Below are 26,774 nucleotides of genomic sequence, written 5' to 3'. Positions count from 1 at the left end.
CACAGCCTTAACTCTTTTTTCAAACGAAGTTTCTTTTTTTGATGTACATTTCTCTAAACTTAATCTCGCAAATTTTGGAATTGCAAGCATGAGCCAAGCCACCTTGATCAGCTACTAAAGCATTTTTGCTTATTAGACAGAGTCTCAGGTAGCCCAGGCTGGCCTCGAGCGCCTAATCTTACACCCTTCACCTCCCATTTACTGAGATGAAAAGCCTGTATCATTATGTCTGCTTTAACAAACTCCTAAGTAAAACATTTCTAGAATCTGGGCCTTTCTCTTCCAAAGAAATGGGAGAAATTTTGCTACATATAACAAAAGGAAATGAGAAGTGTCAGTCAGTGGTTGGCCGTGAGCAGAGATGAGATCTCTGAGCTAAAAACTGTCCGGAAGTAAGGGGCCTGGACGTAGTGATCAACGTGTACTGTTTTCTCCAATTCACTAGACTCCTAAAGTCCCAGAGGTACCAAAACAAAAAATGAACTCAAGACTCCGCCCCCTGGGGCCCACCCCCTCAAGGCTCCGCCCCCTCAAGGCTCCGCCCCAGCGGGATATGCAGAGCCCAAACTTCGCGAGAGTTGCTGGCCCGGTCAAATCCCCGCCCACCCACTGCTCGTGGTAGTGGGCCGCATGCGCAGCTCTTCAACGGCGTTGCTTGCTGAAAAGATGGAGTGTCCTGTGCCCGATGCTATGGAGGCTGCGGACCCTGGAGGAGCCGGACCGTACAAGAGCTCCGAGGAGCCGGAGGGTTGGGAACCGGACGGACTACACTTCGACCACGAGAGGGCGCGCCGCCTGTGGGAAGCTGTGTCCGATGCGCAGCCGGCTGGGAGAGAGGAAGGTGAGTCGGGGGCTCCGGGGTTCGAGGCTGGACCGAGGCGGGATGGCCTGCCTCCTGTCACTTCCCTGGCGCCGGCCAGCCTCTGCACGACGTTCCGGAGCCCCGAGCTCGCTCTCGTGAAGGGTGCAGGACCTCGCAACTAGCTACCCTGCGGAAATTTTCCGTCCTCCTTTCGAGGGCGTTCACTTGAGAACAGTTTCTCCCAAATTCTAGGTCTTGTCCCCTTGGAGATCGAGGGGACTTTCCCAGCCTGACTACCATTTTTATCTGTCCTTAATTCCATAACTCCACATTGCTTCTCTTCCCTCAAAGCTCTACAGTTCGGACAGATCCGAATAGCTTTATTTAACTTACTTTATTTTTATTTATTTTGCGACGCCTCTCACTGCTTAACTCGTGGTAGACCTCCTGCCCTCAGCCTTTCAAGTGAGTGGACAAATGTGAACTTTGGAAGGTCTTCCTGAATCCCAGCTTCCTCCTGGGCTTGACGACTGTGTCCTAGCTTGCCATAGTTTTTCCTTGGTAGACCTGGCTGGCCTTGAACTTGCACGGGTCTTCCTGCCTCAGCCTCCGTAGTGTGGGCATTCCTGGCTTGCACCACTGTTCTTTTAGTACCGTATTTCTGTGTCTGTTGCCAAAGGCTTATTCCACCAAGGAGGCCCAGGAACCCGAGAAACTTGCCTCTGACTGCTTCGTCTCACATGCGATGCAGGGTTGTGGAGAGCAGTGTACTCACTCGGAGTGCACTTATGGGCAGAAACTTACCAGATGGATTTGTTTGACCCAAAACTGGATGGGTAGCAAGGGAGCTAGAGGAATGCAGGGTGGCCTCTATCTCTTTCCAGAACTAGCTACTTACTGCTAACCCAAATGTACAAGAAATGTGGGTTTCTGTGCTGGTTATTTTGCTTGCTGAGCAGACTAATTTTGGGAAGTTTGATGTGTTTGTGAACTGCTTGCCCTGGATAAGATTGGAGTTTTTTACCATATTCAAGGGAGATATGTTTACAAATTTATGTGCTGAATGTTTTGCTTGTATGTATGAATGCCAAGTACCCAAGAAGGTATCACATCCCCCAAAACTAGGGTTACCATTATAAGGTACCGTGTAGGAGTTGGGAATGGACCCTGGATCTCTATAAAAGCAGTAAATGCTCTTAACCACTGAGCCATCTCTCCTACACCAAGATATGTGTGACTGTACATCTCCAATCTAATACTGTAAAGTCTGGCTCCTAAATAAATTTATATATCATTTCTGAGTCTCTGCTTCTTTTGTACTTTTAAACATTTTTTGAGCCAGATGTGGTAGCACACACATGTCATTTTCAGGACTCGGGTGGTAGAGATAGGATTCGGAATTCAAACCCGCTTCAGCTATTTCCCGAGTTTGAACCAGGCAGTGCTGGCACACACCTTTAATCCCAGTGTTTGGGAGGCATAGTCCAGGACAGCCAAGGCTACACAGAGAAATTGTTTCAGGGAGAAGAAACAAAAACAAAGACAAGCTGGAGGCTAGCATGGGCTATATAAGACTATTGCCTCAAAAAAAAAAAAAAAAAAAAAGGTTAGTGCAAAGTTGTCTCCTAAACCCAAATTTCTTTTCATTAGTTTAACATTCCCTAATGTCTGCCCTGTTCCCAGGGTCAGCTGGACTTCAGAGCCTTGGGGATGAAGAAGAGATACTGTTCTTACTCTGGAGTGGCTTACAGTCAGTCCAGAGGACAAACACCAAAATAATTTTGTAACTTTAATTTTTTTTTTCAAATCTTATTTTTTTAATGATGATTCTTAGACACTTTGACCTCCCTTGTAACCCACCACCCACCAGAGGCAGTGGGAAAGAAAGGATACAGGGGAAGTGGCCCTGTTTAGGAAGGTTCTTTGGAGCAACTCCTGCCTGTATGGAAGTGAGCAGTTCAGTTCATGGGTTAGCAGGCGGCAGCTAACTAACGATATGTGCATGGGCACACCAGCAGTCCAGTTCAGTAATAGCAAACATGAATCAGCAGCAGTGGCATGACATAGCAGTGACAGCCAGGCTTTAGCCGGAGGAACCAGCGGGAACACTAGGAAAGGTTCTTGACTGTACCTCTCTCAGGAAAGTGAAGATCAATGAAGCAAGATACACAAGCATTGCACAGCTAGCTCTGTAAGCAAACCTAGCTCACTTTGCCCCATCACTGACATCACATGTCCCCCATGTGCCTTGCCTCAGCACATGCATCCAATCAGCCCGAGTCCACAGGAGTCCTGACAAATACAGCTCAACTACGAAATGTAAGGTGACCAATACATATTTGTTATTAGCCAAGAATTCTTGATCATGTGCCCTTTCAGGTACTTGCCTTAGCAGAATATCCTCTTGTTCTTGCTTCAGGAAAACACTCCTTCATGTGTTCGTCCTAGCAAAACACCATCCAACACAACTGATCCAAAGAACCCTTAAGTTTCCACTTCACAGTTACCATATAATATAAGGGAAGAGGGAATAGCGATGCCTCAGAATTGGGGATACAGCAAATAGAAGTGGCCTTGGAGACGGGAAGTGTGCCCTGGACTCTGAAGCAGAGAACACAGCAGCTGCTTACATACCTATGAGCATAATAATCAACACCCAGTTCATGTCCCTGTTGCAAATGAATATATACAGATGTGTTGGATCCCTTGGAACAGGGGTTATAGGCAGTTATGAAGCAACATGGGAGCTGTGAACCGAACTCAGGTCCTCTAGAAAAGCAATCAGTACCTGGTCTTACTGGCTAGTCATCTCTGCAGCCCCAACTTTTTGGACTTTTTCTTAGGTGTATTTAGAGAGTGTGTGATCCACATGCTCACACATGTACCAAGATGTGTGTATGGAAGTCAGAGAACAACTTGCAGGAGTTGGTTTTCCCCTTTCTCACTGAGGACCAAACGTAGCCTTCAGGCTTATGGCAAGCACACTTAACCAGCAAACCATCTTACCAGCCCCTAGTCAGAGATGCTCAGTAAATGTAGAGTTGTGTAGACATGTCTACAGTCCAGTTTTAGAACATCTCCGTCACAGGTAGTCCCACCTCGGGTCCTTCCCATTGAGTCTCCACTCACACTTTCCTAGGTCACATGTTTTCTGTCTCCACATCTTTTCTTTCCTTCCTGCACAAGGCACACAAACAGAATCATAGACTATGCAGTCTTTTGTGTCAAGCTCTATCTGCATTGTTTTGGAGCTCAACCAAGTCAGTGTGTGTGCGTTTATTGCTAAATAGAACTCTGATGTATGAGTATGTTATATTTGCTTATACATTTGCAATTTGAAATATCTGGATTGTTTCTAGGTTGGTCCTCTTCTGAGAAGTTCTTTTGGAGAGGGCTCTCCTGTCTTGGCTGGCCTAGAGCTCACTATGTAGATCAGATTGGCCTCAAACCCACCTGTCTCAGCCTCCTGAATGCTAGGGCTAAAGGTGCACCGTATCATGCCCAGTGAGAAAAATCTTTAACGTGTATGTGGTGTAGAGGCTCATGCGTGCCATGGTGTTTGGTAGCCGTCACTTGCAGTAATATGTTCTCTTCTTCCTTGGGGGATGGGGGACTCGCTCTGGTGGGTTGTAAGGCATGTGAACAAGCGCCTACAACTGATGAGCCATCTCATTGTCCCTCTGAGAAGTGATCCTGCTGTGCAGTTATGTGGATTTGTGAGGACATTGTTAAATTTCTCAGGGGTCTTGTCCTAGGAATGGACTCGCTGGACTTCATGGCACTGTCTCTTTAGTTCACCCTGTCCTTGTTTGATTGTTTTACCTCTTTTGTTTGTGCTTTTTTTTTTAAGAATTCAGAAGTTTTATTTTAAAGATTTATTTACTTTATTTATATGAGTACACTGTCACTGTCCTCAGGCACACTAGAAGAGGGCATCAGATCCAATTATAAGATGGTCGTGAGCCACATTGTGGTTGCTGGGAACTGAACTCAAAACAGCCATCTCTCCAGCCCTTGCTTTTGTTTGTTTGTTTGTTTGTTTTGGGGGTTGTTTGTTTTTGTTTTTTGAAACAGTGTCTTTATATTATGTAGCCCTGGCTGTCCTGGAACTCTGCAGTCCAGACTGGATTCATCCACAGAGATCTGCCTGCCTCCACCTCTTGAGTGCTGGGATTAAAGGTACATGCCACCACCCAGCTGTTTTATGAGTGTATAGTGATTTCTTGTTTTCTAAATACTGGTGACAGTAAGCACCGTCTTATAGCTCACTTCTATAGTATATTTTATAGTATATTTCAGTAAAGTCTCTCCATGTTGTTGTTCATGCTGTCACTCGGTTATCTATTTTATAACTGAATTATAAGCCATTTTATATTGTGGTGCAAATCCTGTTATTACAGATATGACATTACTATACACTCATAAAACAGCTGGGTGGTGACATGCACCTTTAAGCTCAGCGCTCAGGGGGCAGAGGCAGGCAGATCTCTGTGAATAAGGCCGGTCTGGACTGCACAGAGAGAGAAAAAGAGAGACTTCGTTTCTTGATTGTTAAAATACCTTCTTTTGGGATAGGGGGTGCAATACTTCACTATGTTGCACTGGCTGACTTGGAACTCTCTGTATAGAAACTCACAGAATGTTAGGATTAAAATCATACACCACCATGTGTGGCTATCGTCGTTATTTTATGACATTCATGTGTATGTGTAGGCATGTGGGTGTCATAGCACTCATTTGGAGGTTAGAAGACAATTTGCAGTAATCTGTTCTTTCCTCTACTGTGTGGATCTCAAGGATCAAACTCAGCAGTTCAGATCAGCCCTGGCAGTAAGCACCCCAACCCACTGAGCCATCTCACAGGCTTAGTTTGTTTTAGTAACAGTATAAAGGATAATTAGCCTCTAGTATATGAAAGAACATGGGGTGCTTGTTTTCTTTGCCTCTCTGTTCTCACTTAAAATAATATCCTGCAGTTCTCTTCATTGTGCTGCAGATGACATAGTCCACTCTCCTTCGTGGCTGTATAGTATTCTATGTCGTCTGTATTCTTTCTATTTGGTTTTATTTGTGAATGCACACTGAGTGTAGGCCTGGCCTGGCTGATAGGGCAGTTAGATACAGTTGCAGGAGTGTTCTTTCTCTGTCAGGTAGACTACAGGAGTCAAACCCTGGAGTCCTGTTAGGCAGCCAGTACCTTTGTTTCCTGAGCCATTTCTTCAGTCACACTCCTCCATGTGGCTGACCTCATAGCTTAGCTAACAATTGGGCCACTGTGCACAATGGTCATGCCCTATCTCAGTATGCTACTTCAGTTCATTTTTTAAGGGACTAATTTGTTTCAAAAGACTCTTGTTTGTATTTTGTATCAAAATAGTTGCACTTGGAGATGGAGAGATGGCTCAGTAGGTCAGAGTCTGTCTTGCTCTTCCAGAGGGACCTGAATTTGGTTACCAATAACCACACCATGTAGCCCTTAATGTTGAGGGTACCTGCACTGATGAACATTCTCACAAATAAACATACACACAATTAAAAATAATAAAATAAGAGACCAGAAGAGAGAAGAATACAAGTCAGGATGTCCATCTCACAGGCTCAGAAACCTTCGTTGACAGTGGCGATTGAGAGACTCTTCAGACTAAAGATCAGCACATGCCAGCTACACTGGCTGGTTTGTGTCAACTTAACACAAGCTGGAGTTATCACAGAGAAAGGAGCCTCAGTTGAGGAAATGCCTCCATGAGATCCAGCTGTAAGGCATTATTTCAACTAGTGATCAAGTGGGGAGGGAGCCCATTGTGCGTGGTGCCATCTCTGGGTTTGTAGACCTGGGTTCTGTAAGAAAGAAGACTGAACAAGCCAAGGGAAGCAAGTCAGTAAGCATCATTCCTCCATGGCCTCTGCATCAGCTCCTGCTTCCTGACCTGCTTGGGTTCCAGTCCTGACTTTCTTTGGTGATGAACAGCGATATGGAAGTGTAAGCTGAATAAACCCTCTTCTCCCCAACTTGCTTCTTGGTCATGATGTTTTGAGCAGGAACAGAAACCCTGACTAAGACACGAGCCAACAGACTAAAGAACCCTCACAGCTGATGGCGGTGGCCAGAGTAAAATCCCCCAAACAAAGGTTCAAAATCATGTGAAAGTTTAATGTAAAAAAAATGAAGTTTTATATCAGCCATGCAAGAGTTCTTAGCACTGATTGATCCACAGCACAGAGCTGACTGCAGCCGCAGATCGTGGTGAGATGTTTCCTGCTGCTAAATCAGTGCAGAACTCTCCCACTCCTTCCCCCTCCTCCATCTGTCTGTATGTGTGTCTCTTTCCTTCCCTCCCTCTATCTGTCTCTGCCCCCCACCAAAGTTTGTGTCTGTCTGTCCCAGAAGAAGGAGAGCATTAAGTAGTGAGCAGGGAACAGGGTAGAGATGAGTAAAGTTTTTGTCTCAGATCTGGGCTGAATGCTAGAAACCTCACCCGACATTCACAAGGTCCTAGGTGTTGGGAGGTAGGGGTGTCAGCTGGTTTAACCATCTTGATTTGAAGAAAGAAGTAAAGATGAAGTTATTCAAAAACATCTAAAACTGAAAGCCTCATTGTTATTTGAGACAGAAACTCACTATATAGCCCTGTACAGCCTGGAACTTAACTATGTAGACTAGGCTGGCCTTGAACTCATATTCACCTGCCTCTTGAGTGTTGATTTTAAAGGTATACATCTCTACATCCTGCTTTAACACTGCTTCATGAGTCCCTAGGTATACTTTCTAAAAGATTTCGGTGCATGATGTTATGGGCTATTGTCATATCTACCAAGGCACAAGGATGGCTTGAGCCAGGAATTCATGAGCAGCATGGGACAATCTCATCTCACATGGCAACAATATGACTAGGTAAAAACATTGGCCTGTATAAAATAAGTAATGCTACAGGAGGTTTGCAAGCATAGCGTGAGTCACGGCACACTATGAAGGGAGCTAAAGGGCCAATGTGCATATGTGTTAGTTTGGATTCCATTACTTGTTGCCTCTGTTTGAGATCAGACAGTGCTAGTGAGATCACTTCTGTCAACTTGCATGGTTTCTTTTCCCTCTATAGTGGAGCACATGATCCAGAAAAACCAGTGTCTCTTCACCAGCACCGAGTGTAAAGTTTGCTGCGCCATGCTGATTTCTGAGTCTCAGAAGCTGGCACATTACCAGGTAGGCCATTTCTACTGTACTCTTGCGTTTACCTTCCGGGTCCCGTGCCAAGCCCTCAATTTTCCTGCCTTGCACAGTGAGAGCTCATTCTGCACAGCACCAGATGTTTCCTTCGTGCATGGTTGCTTGGGACTTGAAATTGGCTTAATTTCTGTGACTCTCATCTCTCCCCTCCATATCAGGATCATTCTATGTAGAGCTTCCTGTGCAACTTGATCCAGTGGGAGGTTCCACCTTTGGCTTTGTGTAGACCTGAGTTTGAAGCCAACTCTGTTACTCATTTTAGGCAAGAAATTTCACCATGTTTGATCTCAGTTTCTTTGTGTATAAAATAACAGTATTTTCATAGATTGTTGGAGGTTAAATGTAATAATAGCATGTAAGGGACCTAGTACATGGTAGGAGCTCAATAAATGAAGTTTTCTTCCCCCATTTTGTCTTTCTCAGAAGTTTTTATGAGGATGAATCAGATGAGACTCTGGTATGGCCTGAATGTCTTCTCTATGAAATGGTGTTTGGCTACTTTGATCTTTTTACTGGGTTCTTGCAGAGCAAAAAACATGCCAACAAAGTGAAGAGATACCTAGCCATCCATGGAATGGAGACACTAAAGGGGGACGTGAAGAGGCTAGACTCCGAGCAGGTAACACAGCTGCCGTGCTGAGACTGCCTGCTTCCCACGCAGCCTGGTGTGGTGTGAGTGCGGGCTTGGATTCAGACTGACCTGGCTGCAAACCTCAGTGTTGTTATCTGACTTGGGCAAGTCTTATAACTCTTAAGCCTTGATTTCTTCCTCTGTCAAAAAAAGAAGCACACTTCCAAGCTTGGTGGTGTACACGTGTAACCAAAGCACTTGGAAGTGGAGGCATGAAAATCACTAGTTTGAGGTTATCTTTGGCTGCATAGCAAGTTTGAAGCCAGCCTGGGCTACATGAGAGACTGTCTCAAAAACCAAAAGTTTAGCTACCTTTCAGGATTGTCCCTAAGATGAGAAAAGACTTATAAAACAGTGCCAGACCCAAAATCTGTTGTGTAGCAACAGTTCAGTAAATGAACCATTGTTAGTCTCTGCCCTTACCACGCTGAGGGTTATTGAAGTGGACAAAGTAAAGGGTCACTGATTTTCTTAAGCTATAGAAAAAACACATATTTAGAAGATAAGGGTCTCCTCTGACTTGATGCAGCAACACTTATTTTTATCTCAGAATTGCTGTAAGAATTACAGAGAAACCTGTCAGTTCCTGAGTGTGTTGTCTTTCAGAGTGTGGGAGTTCTGCATAGCATGGTGAGAAGTTGGTAGGCAAGGCTTCTTAACTTAATAAATAGGAGACCTTGAGCAAGTCACCTTACCTCTTGGAAATTCATTTATAAAATGGAGGGGATCTTGCTTCATTAGTGTTGTGAGGTAAAACTTCAGTACCCAGTAAATGGTCAGAAACTAAGAGGTTGCTCTCCAGCCTGCTGATCCCTGGTACAGTGGCCAGTGGTTTAAAGGGGCCTTATTTGTCCCTTCCAGAAACCACCTCCTTGTTGCCCTTGGTGGTGTAGACCCACAGGGGCACAATCATTTCACCTTTCTGCTTCAGTTCTTAGGTGACTGAGTAAGTAGCTCAGGTCAGATCACAGCACCCACCACCAGCTAGGAATCACAAGCCAAAACCATCTGCAGTGTGAAGGCTGAGAAATGTTGAAGAAACACCTGTTCAGAGCACAGACTTTCTCAGGAAGATTTAAATACACTTTCTAGCATAACTATAGTAACAAGTGGAACCCACTGTTCTAGAGCCTTGGGTATGTACTGTATGCCAGACACGGCAGGTTACGAGGATAGGAAACAGAGATAAGTCAAAATGTCCACATCCAGCATTGTACTTGAGCTCACGTAAAGGCATCACGGCCAGAATGCTGTCAATTTAAGGTGACAAGGGTGTAATGGAAGTCTGATGCACTCAGGGAACACAGCTGAAGAACAAGGTTAACTTCCTGGATATGCCAGCAGGGGGCTTGGTGATTATTTAGTCATGTTTTTTAAAATAAAAGTCACTGAATAGCTGATAGCAGACCTAATAGATGCCAGGCAGGAATAGGGAGGAACATTCTAGAGAGTAGGAATAACCCAAGCAAATTGAGCAAGTACCAGAATAAAGTGGGAAATCATGCGTGGAGCCTGACATGAAGCTGGAGAAGATTCTGTAAAGGTATGTTGCAGTTATGTTGCAGTTAACATGAGAAGCGGGTCTTGTGTGCCCACCAACCAATGGGCAGTGGGGAACCACTGGAGGTTTTCTGGATGGGCACTGGCATGATCAGACCTGTGTTCTCTCTCCCAACCAGAAAAGCAGCAGAAGCAAAGACAAGAACCACTGCTGCCCCGTCTGTAACATGACCTTTTCCTCCCCTGTTGTGGCACAGTCGCACTACCTGGGGAAGACCCACGCAAAGAACTTAAAGCTGAAGCAGCAGTCCACTAAGGGGGCAGGTACTGGTTTTCCTGAGTAGTGCTTTTGGGACCCCTCCAGTCCTCGGGGCACCATTGCCAGGTGCTTCCAGAATGCTCACTGGAGCCTCAGAATGCAGGCTGGGGCTCAGATTTTTCAGACTTTTGAGAGTCCTGAAAACTGCAAGTAGGAGTTGGGGGTGTAAGTCAGCTGGAGGAGGGCTTCCCTGTTGTGCACAGAGACTGCTTCCCCACCTCTCATCCCAGCTGTGCATATGCCAGATGTGATCAATCTCAGCACTCACACAATGGGGGCAGCTACCACATGGAGTTTGAGCCAACCTGGGCTGTGTGAGAGCCTATCTAAAATACTTATGACCATAATAGACCCTGCTTTGCTGAAATTTGGCCTCAGACTTGGTTCACTTTACTTCCTTTTGTGTGGGTCTATCAGATTTTCTATAGCCTTGTCTTAGTTCTTAGCCTATAATTACTGGTCCAGCCAGTAATTATAACTCAGGAAGGCCAAAGGCCTGCTGCATACTGTGAGCATTCTGCCACTTGCCTCTCCCTCTTAATTCTTTCCTCCTACCATCCACCTGCTCCTACTGCTAAGTGTTGCCTTTGACAGCTAAATCCTCATCTTCGTGGACTCAGGTTATGCCCTGATCGCTTTGACCTGCAAAAGCTGCCTGTTGTAAATGCAGGCTTACCTTCAAAGCAGGACACTCTAGCAAGCTGTTTGCAGCTGCTGTGAATCCACTCCCCAGCACTCTCTTCACATTTACCTTTATTCTCTCAACATTGGCACAGCCATCACATAGATCCTGTTAACCCTGAATCCTAAGGTTTTTATCCTAGGGTAACTGCAATTAGCCTCGAGTGGGAGGCCTTTGATTTCTGTTTCACTCATGTGTGCATGTGCCCGTGTGTATGTGCATGTACATATTCTCAGTTTTGGACCAAGACCACACTATGGATAGAACTTTTGATTCTTTTGTTTTATTTCATCATTGAAATCAGACAACAGTGTTTTAGAAGATATGATGAAAAAAATCTACTCATCCTTGGACCCTTGTTTCATACCCAGTGCAGTGATTCGTGGTATGAAACAATAGAATATGGACTTTGAGTCAGAGCAGCACAGATTACATCCGGGCGCTTTTATTTATTATTGTGTCTGACCTTCGGCATTTGAAGAGTGTCGATGCCGTCTGCTTTGGAGCTTGTGAAGATAATTATGACTGCCACACACAGTGGCACACACTGCCAATCCCAGCACTTGGAAAGTGGAGGCAGGAAGATCAGAAGTTCAGTGCCACTTTGGCTGCCAGTTTGAGACCAGTCTGGCTATATGGCACCCAAAAAGATAAGGGACAAACACCCCCCACCCTCAAAAAATGTCTAGGATATAGCAGATGGTCACTGAACAACAGTTGTCATTATTGTCACCATTAAAAAGCCAGTGCGGGGCTGGAGAGATGGCTCAGTGGTTAAGAGCACCGACTGCTCTTCCAGAGGTCCTGAGTTCAAATCCCAGCAACCACATGGTGGCTCACAACCATCTGTAATGGGATCTGATGCCCTTGTCTGATGTGTCTGAAAACAGCTATAGTGTACTCATATATAATAAATAAATAAATCTTTTTTTTTAAAAAGGCAATGCATTGGATCCTCGTAAAATGCAATCATTAATCAAGAAGCCACCCTAAGAGCAGTGGTTTGCAACCTTCTGATGCCGCAACCCTTTATCACAGTTATGTATTAAACAGGTCCTCAGGTTGTGGTGAGCCCAACTGTAAAATTAGTCTTGTTGCTACTTCATACCTGTAATTTTGCTACTGTTATGAGTGATAATGTAAATATCTGTATTTTCCAATGGTCTTAGATGATTGGGAAAGGGGTCATGACCCACTGGTTGAGAACCATTGATTTAGAGCATGACATTGACCTTGATTCTGGGTGACTTGCTGACGATGATGAATGTTGACTGATCTTGTCTAAAGTGAGAGCCAGTAAACAATAGCACTACGACAAGTAAGCATTAGGCCAAGGAACTGATTTGGTAATGTCACAGACTACCTTCCTGAGTGGGGATACTTTGGGGAACATGCCTCCTCCCAATGCTTCAGTTCTAAGTAGTAAGTTGTCTTTCATACTCACTTTCACCCTTGGCACATGAGACTGTTGCAGTTAGCGCGTCACCCATCTGTAGTCTGCTATTACTTTCCAGACAGTCTTGTAGTCAGATGTGTCCATAGTACTCCACGGGCTCCATAACTGCAGTCCCGAGACTGAGCATCTGTGTACTGTAAAAGTGAAACGTGCATGCTGGAAAAAATACAGAGACATGAAAGGACCTTCCGTCACTTGACCATTCCAGGTTAAGTGCTGTTAACCTTCTCGAGTCCTGTGTTCTTAAAACCTTGTGCACTGTGTGTACCTGCTTTATTAGATTTGTTTTCTGTCTATCCAGGTTAACTCCATATATGTGTTTGTAAACGTAGAGAACATAATTTCTGTTTCTGTAAAAATGATGCCCATATGTGAATAATTCTAATTCAACATACAAAACATTCAAAGAAGCAGGTAATATGCCACCCAAGTCTTACTTCTAGGGAGAGCATTGTCAACAATGGCTCCTGCTTATAGGGCATCCTAGCTACAAGCAAGTTCTTGGCCAACCATATGTTATATACTGACATGTATACATGTCCATATGTGTGAAATGTGTGTGTGTGTGTGTAGGTGATATTTTAAAATGCTAGTATATTTATATAGATTACACAAAAACCTTCTAATACTGACATGATCATATTATTATATTCAACCTTTTTTTCTTAAGTAGGTTTTTAAAAATTTATTTATTTTATGTATATGAGTACACTGTGGCTGTCTTCAGATGCTTCAGAAAAAAGCATCAGATCCCATTACAGATGGTTGTGAGCCACCATGTGGTTGCTGGGAATTGAACTCAGGACCTCTGGAAGAGCATCTTACACATAAGAGGAGAGAACTGAGTCACAAAGGTGTCCTCTAACTTCTACACATGTACTCTGGCATGCACACCTATGTGCACACACACCTATGATTGCACAAAAACATACACAATAATAATAATAGGCTAAAAAGGTTTTTTAAATGAAGACTGGAGAGCTAGCTTGGTGGTTAAGAGCACTGGCTCCTGGTTTGATGCCCAGCGTACACAGGGTGGCTCATAACCATGTGTAACTCCAGCCCCAAGGGGTCTGATGCCTTCTGGCCTCTATGGGCACTAACATATATTCAGATAAACATACACATAATAAAGTTTCACAATGATCCAAAAGATTTAAAAAAAAAAAAAAATGCTGGGCAGTGGTGGCATGCATTAATCCTAGCATTCATGGTCTCTGAGTTCAAGTCCAGCCTGGCCTATAGAGTTAGTTCCAAGACAGCCAAAGTTATACAGAGAAACCTTGTCTCGAATAAATAAATAAATAACGTAAAGGGAAGCGACAAAATGGCTCAGCAGGTAAAGATGCCTGCTGACAGCCTGAGTTCCCCCTGGACCCACATGGTATAAATCACATGACAAGACTACCTGCATGTCATCTTTGAACTCCACATGCACACATAATAAATTGATAGAATGTAATAAAATTTTTAAAAGAGTGATCTTAACTTTTATAAGACTTAGCATTCTTAAAGTTAAAGCACGAGGGTCTTGCATTAGAGGCCAGCCTGGGCCATCTATAGATATGCTGTCTCAAAGTAATAATAACAATAATCATCACAAGCCAGACATAGTGGCCCCTCTTATAGTCACTCAATAGGGAAGCTAAGGCATGAGGAGTACACTGAGTTTGAGACTGGCCTAGGCTGCAAAACAAGACTCTGTCTCGAAAACAAAAGGCAACGTTATATCTAAATGACTTATTTCTAGATTTCTCTCAGATATCTACATTCGTATGTAAGAGTAGAAAGTGCAGAAAACACTGTGACTTTGCATCCCCAATGCAGTCATGCATGTTTTTGTGTAAGTGCAGCTAGACATGGTAGCACACACCTGTAATTTCAGCATTCAAAGGCAAAGGGTTGAGGATTACTGCAGGTTCAAGTCCAGCCTGGTCTACATATCAAGTTCTAGGTCACCAAGGGTACATAGTGAGACCCTGTATTCAAAAGAAGAAGAGCTATATGATTGCATACTCCTTTACTCCTGGCACTCAGAAGGCAGAGGCAGGTAGAGCTCTGTAAGTTTGAGGCCAGTCTGGTCTACAGAGCTAGGACAGCCAGAGCTACACAAGGAAACCATGTCTCACAAAACCGAAAAGGGGAAAGAATGTTTTATAATTATTTTTTTCAACTCAATACCATAAACTAAACATTCCCATAAACTGTTTTATATGTACTTCACTTTCTGAAACAAAGTCAATGCCAGAGAAAATATGACTAGAGAATGTCTGACTTGCTGGAAAAGGACCTGAAAGCTTCCTCTGTGAGCTCTGTTGACCTGCACCCCTTTCCACAGCTGGGAGCAGGGGTCTGGGCCCTCCATGTCTGCCGTGGTGATGGTTAGGTCAATACCAGGTGAGCACACGGATTTGTTATCGTGGGATCCACTCTGGCCTTCGCTCAACTTCAGCACCCATGTTGACCTCTGAGAGGCTCATACCTATGTCCAGACTAGACTCTGATTAGCTGCTTTCATCTTTTAAAAAAAAAAGAATCATCTTTATTTGTAAAGTGTGTGTGTGTGTGTGTGTGTGTGTGTGTGTGTGTACATTTGCCTTCAGAAGCCAGAGCAATTGGATTCTCCTGTACTAGATGGAGTTAAAGGCATCTGACAAGAGTGCTATGAATTGAAGTCAGATCCTCTGGAAGAACAGTAGGTGTTCTTAACCACTGAGCCAACTTTTCAACCCTTGACTAAGTGAATCCCCTGAGCAGAGTGTTTTTCAGAAGGTGAAAGAAAGAATCAGTGGTAGCCTTCAGATCCACTCTCTTGAGCCTGGCATATGCTAGCCTTGGGGTCCCACATTCTAAAAGTCTTTCACTAACTTGGTGGTCTTGAACAAATCAGTTTTACTGTCTAAGCTTTGGTCTTCTCTGTAATACAGCAGAATGATTACTGCTTCATTGGACTAGCCTGAGAACCTAAAGGGAAACTGAATACAAAATGTGTACTTGTTACTGCTGTCCTCCTGTCCCTCACATCACCTAGAACTTAGTGGTCTAACAGGCATCTCTGCCAGGTATGGTGACACACACTTTTAATAAAAGCCTGGTTTATAACTTGAATTTTAGACTAGCCAGAGAGCTACATTGTGAGACCCTTTCTCAAAAAAAACAAATAAATAATAAAAAGCATTTCTAATGTGCTTGCCTGCCCTTGTATAGGCTCAGAGCTTGAATGTCTACTTCAGCTCTGTAATAGGTATTTTGAAGATGGAAATGAAGTATTTTCACTTCTTATTCTACTTGCTTTGAAATTCCAAGAAATTCTGAGGGCTAGAGAGACTGCAAGTATGAAATTAGGAAACTAGATAGTCAAGTTCAGAGTGTGCAAACATTAGGACTTGTGTACCTAATGCTGGGGAACAAGTCAATACCTTTCTGTCACTTAAAAGTGTACTCAAAATCTGGGAACCTTCTGGTTTGTTTTTTCATTGTTTCTGTTTGAACTCTCTTACCACAGCTTTGTCGAAACACCTTACAAATCCTTTCCTTGTGGCCTCCACCTTAGCCTTGCAGCAGAATAGAGAAATGCTAGACCCAGACAAATTCTGCAGCCTCTGCCATTCAACGTTCAACGACCCTGCCATGGCTCAACAACATTATATGGGCAAGAAACACAGGAAGCAGGAGACTAAACTCAAACTCATGGCACACTATGGGCGGCTGGCAGACCCTGCTGTCTCTGACTTAACAGGTGAGAGGACTCTGCTCACATGCAGAGTTGGACCAGGGATTAAGCATTAGAATTCCATGGACTACCCATGTATGTATTGTTTCTTACATTTTTCTAAAGCAGGGTTTGCAAGCACAGAGAGCAGACAGGCAAGCCAGACTTGGTGGTATGCACTGTAATCCCAACCCTTGGGAGGTTGAAGCAGGAGTATCACAAGGTCAAGGACAGCCTGGACACATAGTGGGAACCCATCTTGAGAGGATGCAGGACAACAAGCAGAGATGGAATGATACGGTCCAGAGAAGGCATGGTAACAAAAGAGGGTTAGCCACTCTATACTACTACACACTACACTGCTGCTGCTACCTCTCAGTTTTCAAAGTACTATGGAAGGCAAGCATGGTGGCACATGCCTTTAATCTCAGTACTCAGGAGACAGAGGTAGGTAGATTCCTGTGAGTGTGAGGCTAGCCTAGTCTATATAACAAGCTCCAAGACAGCCAGTACTCTATACAAAGATCCTGTCTCCAAAAAAAAAAAAAAAAAAAAAAAAACACAATGGAAACCCAAATTTGTGTAGGAGTTTTTTGTGGTTTTATTATCATTATTATTAGAGTGGTTTCAATGCTGGGCTTTAAATACAGGGTCTTGTGCATCGTAAGCAAACACTGCCCCTAGCTACAGTCTACACAGAGCTGTAGTCTCCACTCTGATTTTCCTTTTTTTGAGTGTGTGACTAAATTTTAGAAAATTTAAATTCTGAGTAAAACCCTCTTAAAGTCAAATTTTGGGCCAGTTTTTAATCTCTGGTTTGAAGGAATTTTTGTTTTGTTTTGTTTTTTAATGTATATTTTAGCCAGGCAGTGTTGGTATATACTTTTAATCTCAGCACTCAGGAGACAGTGGCAGGTGGATCTTTGAGTTCAAGGTTTCCTGATCAAGTTCCAGACCTATTAGGGCTACACAGAGGGGGGGGGGGGGGAGTCAATTTTAATCCTGTATATCTGGAGTTTATAAGTTCAGGTGCCCAAGGATAAGCGAAGGTGTTAACTCCCTGGAGCTGGAGTTACAGGTGGTTGAGCCGCCTGACATAAATGCTGGGAACTGAGCTCAGGTCCTTTGGAAGAACAGCAAGTGCTCTTAACTGCCTTGCCATCTCCCCAACCCTCACCTCTGATCCAGACTCCCTAGTTAACATTCAAATGGCTAGATCGAAAGCCTCAACATCCTTACCACAGTCTGAGCATGTTTATGGTGTCTCCACAGCATTTGAGACCTGCCTGTGCCCCTGGAGTCGTGGTGAATGAGGAGAGTATTCACCTGCATCACGAGTGGCATTCACAGTTAGGGGACCTCTCTTGATGTTTGGGGCTGGAAATGTCGCTTGGTTGCTTGCAGAGCATTGGCCTCACTGACCAGCACCACATAAACATGGCTCAGTGATTCGCACCTATAAACACAGCACATGGGAGCTGGAGGCTGGAAGATCAGGCATATTATACAGATGCACATATGTAAGCGACCAAGTAAATTTGAAAGCAAGATAATCTTGCTATGACTACAGCATGTCAGTCTAAAAGCTTTAGCAGGTAGGGCTGTTTTAGTTCCTTTGGTTTGGGTTTGGGAGTTAGGGTTTGTTTAGTTTTGTGTTCTGATACAGAGTCTCATGTAGCACATGCTGGCCCCAAATTTTTGTGTAGCCAGGGATAACAAAGTCTTGACCTTCCTGCATCCACTTTATTTTTTTTCTTCTTTTTTTAAGATTTATTTATTTTATATGAATACACTGTCGCTGTCTTCAGACACACCAGAACAGGGCATCAGATCCAATTACAGATGGTTGTGAGCCATCATGGGGTTACTGGGAATTAAACTCAAGACCTCTGAAAGAACAGTTGGTGCTCCTTACCACTGAGCCATCTCTCCAGCCCCCTGCATCCACTTTCAACTGCTCAAATTGCAGGGCTGTGCTGCCATGCTTGGCATAAACTGAGTCACAGCGGCATCATAAGCTGGGTCTAAGCTCTGGCTCCCTTCTACCAGAGTGTTTTCTGAGGCTAAAGCAGCCAGAATGGACCACTAACTCATTCTTCTAGCTTCCTCTAGGACACTACTTTTCTCCTGAAGGTACCCTGGAAGTGCACAGTGCGTCAAAGGCCACAGCAGAGTGCCCATCACTCCTGCAGTGTTTGCATATATGTATGCAAAATACCTTCAGTACATTTAACTAGAATATACTCACCTTTTTAAACATGTGTAGTATGAAAAATAGTGGGGAAAAAACAAGAAAAAAAAAACAAAAACACTCAAAGTGGCTTCTCCGTTCCGCCCTCTACCTGTGAGCTCTGTGACAGAGGCTCAGCCTCCCTCGCAGGTCCTCAGGTTCCTAAGCCCACGCTATTTCCTGCAGTCCGCTCACTTCACCTCTGTGTTGTTATTAAATGTTATTAAATGAGTATTAGCGTAGTGTTGAATGTGAAGGTGGGCTTTTCGTTTTCTCCGGTGGTGGTGTCTGCCTGTATTCCAGCAGTTAGGATATTGAGACAGGGTGGTGGTGAGTTCCAGGCCAGCCTGTGCTGTAGAAACAATTCAAGGCTAGCCTGAACTATATTGTAAGACCCAGTCTCAGAACTCAAACAAATTCAGGCAAGAATCATGATACCATAAACCAGGTTTTCACACACCAGTAACACAATGGCTAAGAAATAAATCAAGAAAGCAATCTCCTAAGAGCTATAAAAATGAAAATAGAATTAAGGAAGTGAAAGATCTCTTCAGTGAAAACAATAAGACTGATCAAAGACTGAAAGGGACCTGGGAAGATGGCTCAGTTGGTACAGTGCCTGCAAGCAGGAAGACTCCAGCCCCCACAGGAAAGCGGACTGATGGTGCTCATCTATACCATAGTGCTCTGGGGCAGAGACGGGTGCATCCTGGAGTTCACTGGCCAGACATTTTATTCAAGTGAGAGAATCTATCTCAAAGAATAAAGAGAGCTATAGAGGGAGATATCTAATGTCAACCCTCTGGTCTCTGCAAGCACAAACACACATTGCAGACTGAGGCAGGAGAATTGCCTCAACTTCAAGGCCTTTCTGGGCTATATTCTTGTTGAAGGTTAGCCTGGACTACATGGCAAGACCTCTCCCAAAAGACAAACAACACATACCACTATCCCTAAAATAGGGATATATCCTGTGTTGGTAAAATTGGTACTAAAATACCCATACTATAAGTGGTTTGTGTGTTTAGAATAATTCCTATCCTGATGCCATTGACAGTAAAAGTAGAGAAATGTCCTACAGTATGTGGCATCATGTGTGACTTCTAATAGCAAAGGCAGTCTTTTTTTTATTTTTTTTTTAGGTTTATTTATTTTATTCATATGAACACACTGTAGCTGTCCTCAGACACACCAGAAGAAGGCATCAGATCTCTTTACAGATGATTGTAAGCCATCATGTGGTTGCTGGGATTTGAACTCAGGACCTCTGGAAGAGCAGTCGGTTCTCTTAATCACTGAGCTATCCCTCCAGCCCAACAAAGGCAGTCTTAAGGGAAAAAAAGCAAAGCTTGAAGCATTTAACTGCTATAAAGCCATATTGAGCCAGGCATGGTAGCGCTCCTATGAACCCCAGGACTTGAAAGAGTGGAGGAGGAAGATGAGGTATCAAAGGTCAGCCTTGGCTGCATGAAGGAAGATCTGGAGTTGGGTTATCCTTGGCTTCGTAGAGCATTCAAGGTCAGCTGGATTACATAGGACCCCAAACTGCCCATAATCCTGGTGCTTGAAAGGTGCAGGCAGGAAGTTCAGAGTTTGGGGCCAGTTTTAGCTATGTCCAGAGGGCAGGCCAGCCTGGTCTACATAAGACTCATTCTAAGTAAAGGGAAGATTTTGCCTACAAAGTAGTAGATTTCACTGTGGCACACTTTAATTCTCCTTCCCAGTACCAAAATTTTTCTGTTTTGTTATTTGTTGTGTTTGGTCTTGTGGACACAGCTCTGTCTTGGAACCTACTCTGTAGATGAGGTTGCCCTCAAATCCATAGAGATCTGCCTTTCTCTACCTCCCAAATGCTGAGTTTAAAGGCTTGTGCCACCTTACCTAATCCTGGCTTTTTTAAAAATCATTTTAGACTATTAGTATTTAGGCTAATAGTAACAGTAACGCTATTTTACATACCAGGAACTCAAATCTCAGAGAATGTGTACCCAGTAATGTCACCACAGACCTGTGAGGCTGAAGGTGACACATGGCTCAAAGGCACCAGAGCCATGGGGGGATGGTGGGGGGCTGCCATGTCCCTGGAGGAACCCTGGTTTTGAGCCAGGGTGTTACTGCAAGCCTAAAGAGAGTGGACCTTCCAAGAGATCTCTCAGTCATGGGGTGTCCTTAAGGAAGCCGCTTAGCAAAGGAAGAATTGAAGCCACGGTCATCTCTGTTCTGTGGTTGTTACTATTATATTTATTCATGTTGTTGAGGCAGGGCACACATGGTGCCTGTGTAGATGTCAGAGTCAGCTCTGTCCTTGTACCTTGTGGCCCTGGGACTGATCCCAGTTCATCAGACTCGGGTGCAGCTGTCTCAGAGCTTATTCTCTGTTGTTCTGGTGTTTGCTCGGACCTCTAACTGGGACTATATGGGAAGAATAGGGTGGTTGCAGCCCCAGGGTACAGTGTCACACAGTCTTGCCTCCAGAGCACCCAGGTCTCTCAGTCCCAAACCTTTGGTCTTCAGAAGGACTTGTTGCAGGCAGCATTCCTCTGGTCCCTTCCTATTGGATGACTAACTCTTTTCATTTTGATGTGTGTTTCAGCTGGGAAGGGTTATCCCTGCAAGACATGTAAAATAGTGCTGAACTCCATAGAACAGTACCAAGCTCACGTCAGTGGCTTCAAACACAAAAACCAGTGAGTAAAGTCCTTTGAAGTTCATGAGTCTCCAGCAGGGTTTCTGAGTCAGGTAGTTCCCGGCATAGATGGACTGAGTCCAAGAGCCTTTTCAGTCACCAAGGTGTCTCCTGGGTCCCCCATCAGCCCTTCCTCTCAAATTTGCACTGACTGAAGCTTTAGGAGAGATGCATAGATGAATTCCTGTGCTTTCATACAGTGCCTGGATTTCCTGGAGCAGCCTTAAGAAAGAAGCATGATTTTCCCTACTGCTCTGAGGCCAGGCTGAGTCACATGTGACCCTGTCTAAAAACAAACATAAAAAGGCTTTGCATAGTCAAAATGATACAGAAATGAGGTGGGCCAGGTGGCACCTCGTTTCCAGCCTTTGGCAAGTGAAAACAGAAGAGCCATAAGTTCAAGGCCAGCCTTCACTATGTAGACAGGGGCCAGAATGTTGTTCATGAGAACCTGTCTCAGAAAACTGAATTGGAGGTGGGGGGGCAGTGGTGGAGCACACCTTTAATCCCAAAACTCTGGAGATGGAGTATTGAGCTCTCTGAGTTCAAGGTCAGCCAAGTCTACAGATCAAGTTTCAGGACAGCCAGGACTACACAGAGAAACCCTGTCTTAAAAAACAACAACCAAAAAAAAAAAAAAAAAAAAAAAAACAGAAAAACCAAGGACCGAGCAGTCAGGCATGGTGCACACTTATAATCCCAGCAGTTGGGAGGTTGAGGCAGGAGGATCGGGAACTCAAGGTCAATCTGGAGGACTTGCAAATCTGAGTGAAAACCACAAACAAAAAGTCATATGTGACGGGCTATGCTTACCATCCCTGCACTGGGAAGGCAGAGTTGAAGATCTCTGGACTCACTGGCCAGCTAGTACAGCCTACTTAGCTTGTTCTAGACCAATGAGATAGACCTTGTCTCAGAAATATGTATACCTAAGGAATGATACCCTAAGGCCATTCTCAGACCTACACAGGCGCACACACACAGGAAAGAAATTATGTTTGATGGAAAGTAAATAACTCAAGATCATCATATTAGCACTCACTGATAAACAGATAGTAGCCCAAAAAGCTTGGAATACCCAGAAAACAATTCACAGACCTTATGAAGCTCAAAAAAAGGGAAGGCCAGAATGTAGATGGCCCAGTCTTAGAAGAGAGAGCAAAACACAGGAATAAATACAGGGACAAAAACAGGAGCAAGGATTGAAGAAAGATCATTCAGAGACTGCCTCACCTGGGGATCCATCGGGTATGCAGCCACGAAACCCAGTCACTATTGCTGATTCCAAGAAGTGCTACTGGCAGGAGCCTGATATGGATGCCTCCTCAGGGGCTCTGCCAGAGCCATACTGTTACAGAGGAGGACTGAACATGGGGACCCCAATGAAGGAGCTGAAAAGGTCTGCAGTCCCATAGGAAGAGCAAATGATCAACTCCACCACAGCTCCCAGGGACTAAAACACCAACCAATGAGTACACATGGAGAGACCCATGTCTCCAGTTGCATATGTAGCAGAGGATAGCAGTGTCTGGCATCAGTAGGAGAAGATGCCTTTAGTCTAGTGAAGGGTCGTTTTTTCGGTGTAGAGGAACACCAAGGTGCTGAGGTTGGAGAGTGTGGTTGAGAAATGGAGCACCTTCGTGGAAGCACGGGGAGTGGAAGGGTGTTGTGAATGGGGTAGAAGGGATAACATTAGAAATGTGAATAAAGAGAATATCCAATAAAACAAAAAAAAAAAAGAGAATGCAATAAAAACTATTTTAAAGATAATTATATTAAGCAAAACAAGCCAAATTTAGGGAAACAAATACAAGTATCATGGCTTTTTCCCCTCCTTTGCAGATCCTAAATTTCTAAAGAAATATCTTAAGCTAGTAGGTTAAGCTTTCTGAAGTTCAGCTTCTTCATATGTAAAATTACAACTGTCTCATACAGAACTGACCTGAAGTTGAAATGAGATAATGCCCTAGTATTCAGCAGGCCTCAGTAAATTAAAAGAACAGCCACCACACTATTGTGCCAACATAGGAGGGAGCCATACCACAGTTAGAGCAAACAAGCTTCTGAGTGTACCATCACAGCCATGCCACATGTTTACCCTGTCTGTGTTTTCAAATTACAGGTCACCCAAAACATTGGTGACACTCGGGAGCCAGATGCCAGTGCAAACACAACCCACTCCAAAGGACTCCAGCACAGTGGAAGACTAGCAGTGTCTGCCTGGCCAGCCTTGGTGGGACAGCCACAGCCAGGTCCAGGTGACTGCTTAGCCCATGGCTCCTTCCTCCTCTCTTATACCAGAAGAATGTGGAGGCATGAGGCCAACTTGGCTGCAGATCTGCAGACAGTCTCTGACGGATCCCAGATGCAGCTCCTCCTGCCCCTCCTCTTTAGCATGGCCCTGTGGGTCATGGCAGAAGACAGGGCTCTGAGAAGACTGAGATGCTGGTTTAGAGGTTAGCCTTCCCCACTCCTCTGGGTGTGTGTCCTACCCCACTGTCTGTTCCTAATCTCAAGGTCAGTTGGGAGCAAGTTTCTGTAGATGAGGGAGAGTACTGCCTTTGGGCTCCAGGCAGCTTTGTGTAGAAACTTGGAACTAATATGTCATTCCCTGTCCCTCAAGTGTGCAGGCTTGCTTGGTATAGATTCTGCCAACCTTGAAGTCTCCTGGAACACACAGTCTTGGCAGAGCACTGCCATCCCTGCTGCCTGTCTTTCCAGTTTCCAAGTGGTGCTAGGCATCTGCAGCAGCTAGGAGCTGGATAGAGGCCTGAGTGCCCAGTGGGATCATGGGAAGCACCAAAAGGGGCCTTTGTTCAGCGGTGCTCCAATCCAGGGTGATGTGAGAAGGTATCCCACCTGCTATGTCCCATGATTATGTGCCCTGATAGGTAATTGCCTCCTGCCAGCCTCCTGAAAGGTCACTTGGTATTAGCTCTATGCCCTTGTGTAGTAGGCTATCCCTTGTGTAGTAGGCTGTCCCACCCTGTTTGCTGTGGTGCTATCCCTCCCTTGTCATCCTCAGGATTCAGGGGGTCCTGAAGAAAATGTAGAACTGGTTCTACAGTGAGAAGAAGGTCCCCAGACCCTGAACTGAGATTCCACTTTAGTGAATTTACACATGACTGTGGAGCAGGGCTTCCAGGAAGTATCCCTAAAGCTCCTTATAGACATAAAAGGCTTCCTTGTTAATGCAGTTGGGTACCATGTAGGGATAGGGCAGAACTTAAACTCTTGTTCTTTGGTCATTCAAGTGTCCAGATAAAGAATTTCTGCTGTGAGTCAGGCTGCAATCTCAGCCCTGGGATTTTCGCCATGTTAATACTGCTGTGGCATCCCCACACACAATCAGCCCTTGGTGTCCTCAGTAATGATTTCTCCCCAGGAAAAGTCTCCCTGACACCCTAAGCCCAACCCAGTTCATCACCCCAGCTGTCTGATTTATTCTTGAGATGGTCTACTATCTCTGGCTCCACAGAGAAGCCTGTATGAAAGCTGTCTGGAAGGTTGTTTGCCTCCAGGGTAATCCCTTCAGGGTAGATGTCCACTAACCTCATGTCCAGGATGCTGTGTCTTAAGTTCTGGATATGTGAGTGGTTTAGGTGGCAGTGCTTAAAGACAGCTGTCCTTTTCCCACTCCACTTAAAGAGCTGTCGGAGTTTCCACAAAGTTCTCCTAGGCCTTCTGGACCTTGGGAGAGCCTTTTCTTTGTCTCGGCAATGATAGGGCAAAGAGCATTAGAAATTGGTGCAGATGGACCAGGCGAAGCACCATCAGCCCCAGTTCCTTGCAGCATGCTGCTCTGGGCACCTGCCCCAGCCAGCTCCTGACTTGCTCTTGGCTCCTAGGGTAGGTTGTCCGCTTTCAGTTTCCCAACTGTAGGACATCTCAACAGTCTTCCTAGACTTCTGTGCAGCCTGGTGTGTTAGAATTAGTAAAGATTATAAGATAGGTAATTGAAGGGTATGGTCATGAATGGGCTGACTGGCCATTAGCCCTTATCTTGTAAGACCTGTTTAGAAAGCTCCAGGAGTCCCTACAAGCTGCATGTCCAACACTATAGGTATGGAAACCCTAGAAGTAGCTCACTGTTGCCCTTTGGAAGTTCACACACTTGAAGAGCCATGGGGCAAGTAGGGGTGTCCAGGACACAAGCACTGACGGTGTGGAGTAGAGGGCTGAAGTACACGGCTGGTCTGTGTGGCTTTGCAGAAGTTGTTTTCTAGTTTGATGTAACCCAGGCTAGTCTCAAACTTGTCATTTAGGAGGCTATCCTTGAACTGCTGATCCTCCCACCTCTACCTCCCTAGTTCTGAGATAACAGGCTTGTACCACCACATGCGTTTTCATCTATGTTACTGTGTGTGTTTGGTTGCTTGGTTTGGTTTGGTTTTTCAGGACAGGGTCTCAGTATGTAGCCCTGGCTGTTCTGGAACTCACTCTGTAGGCCTTGAACTCAGATCCACCTGCCTCTGCCTCCCCTCCCAAATGCTCCAATTAAAGGCGTGTGCCACCATACCTGGCTGAGAAGTTTTTTAATACTATCTAGTAGTCCTTTATTTGAACCAGTCACAGCCTAGCTTTGTACTGTTGAACATTTGTATTGTTTCTCCTTAAGGTTATCTCAAATAAAGCTGCTGTAAAAACAACTGTCACTTTGTGTGTGTGTGTGTGTGTGTGTGTGTGTGTGTGTCTGTGTGTGTCTGTGTGTGTCTGTGTGTGCTCCTCCACTCAAAAATTCGAAAAGGCACTTTTTTTTTTTTTGTAGCCACAGTGGTTCTGGTGTTCCTTCAATTCGTAAGGGCCTGGTTCCACTTCTTTTTTTTTTTAAAGATGTATTTATTATTTATGTATTTATTTATTTAATGTATGTGAGTACACTGTAGCTGTCTTCAGAAGAGAGTATCAGATCCCATTACAGATGGTTGTGAGCTACCATGTGGTTGCTGGGATTTGAACTCAGGACCTCTGGAAGAGCAGTCAGTGCTCTTAACCGCGGAGCCACCTCTCCAGCCCCCAGTTCCACTTCTTATCTGTACTAAGTATTTTCAGTCTTCAAAGTTAGTTGTAGAAACCCACAGGCATCCACCTGCCTCTGCTTCCTGAGTGTGGGATTAAAGGCATGCGCCTCCATACTCAGAATTCACAAGCCTAGAATGGTGTTGGAAAGCAGAGCACAGGCCCCACACAGCAGGTGAGCATCAGAGACAGCTCCTACCCATGGTTCTAGTGGCCCAGGAAGGTCTCACAAGGTCATGGGCCTGGAGAGGCAGTCTAGAATAATGGTAGGGAACTCAAGTTCAGATACCTGGTCTGCCTCCATAAGGCCCTGTGATCTGGATTAAGTATCTCCCACCCCACCTCTATGTGAAACAGCCTACCTCGGAGAGTCTGCCTGTACCAAGCCTGAACTACAAAGAAACTACATAGCAACTCTCCAGGTCACTGTCCAAAGCTTTCAGTCCTGACAACCATTGTGAAAGTGGGCCAGCTTTACCTTGCAGTGACCCATAATGGCCACTAGGTGGAAG

General features: G+C 44.7%; 1 protein-coding gene across 3 annotated transcripts; it reads left to right on the top strand.

Annotated features, from left to right (window-relative positions):
- Nucleotides 1–666: 666 nt before the first annotated feature.
- On the top strand, nt 667–25,892 carry ZNF346 (zinc finger protein 346; the record flags this gene model as incomplete). 3 transcript variants are annotated; one of them, XM_080908219.1, is made up of 7 exons in its annotated part: nt 667–841; nt 7,900–8,003; nt 8,554–8,646; nt 10,338–10,482; nt 16,169–16,354; nt 21,151–21,244; nt 23,366–25,892. In XM_080908219.1, the coding sequence occupies 7 exons, from the start codon at nt 667–669 to the stop codon at nt 23,451–23,453; spliced, it is 885 nt and encodes a 294-aa protein (XP_080764345.1). In that variant the 3' UTR covers nt 23,454–25,892. The 3 variants fall into 3 exon arrangements, with proteins under 3 accessions (XP_080764345.1, XP_080764344.1, XP_080764346.1); XM_080908218.1 differs by having other exon boundaries at nt 16,121–16,354; XM_080908220.1 differs by lacking the exon at nt 21,151–21,244 and having other exon boundaries at nt 16,121–16,354.
- Between the last annotated feature and the right edge of the window lie 882 nt (nt 25,893–26,774).

The sequence above is a fragment of the Micromys minutus genome (genome assembly GCF_963924665.1).
Source record: "Micromys minutus genome assembly, chromosome: 1".
Taxonomy (NCBI): Eukaryota; Metazoa; Chordata; class Mammalia; order Rodentia; family Muridae; genus Micromys; species Micromys minutus.
Note: the sequence above shows the minus strand (reverse complement) of the source record. Positions and strands in the feature narration are given on the sequence as shown.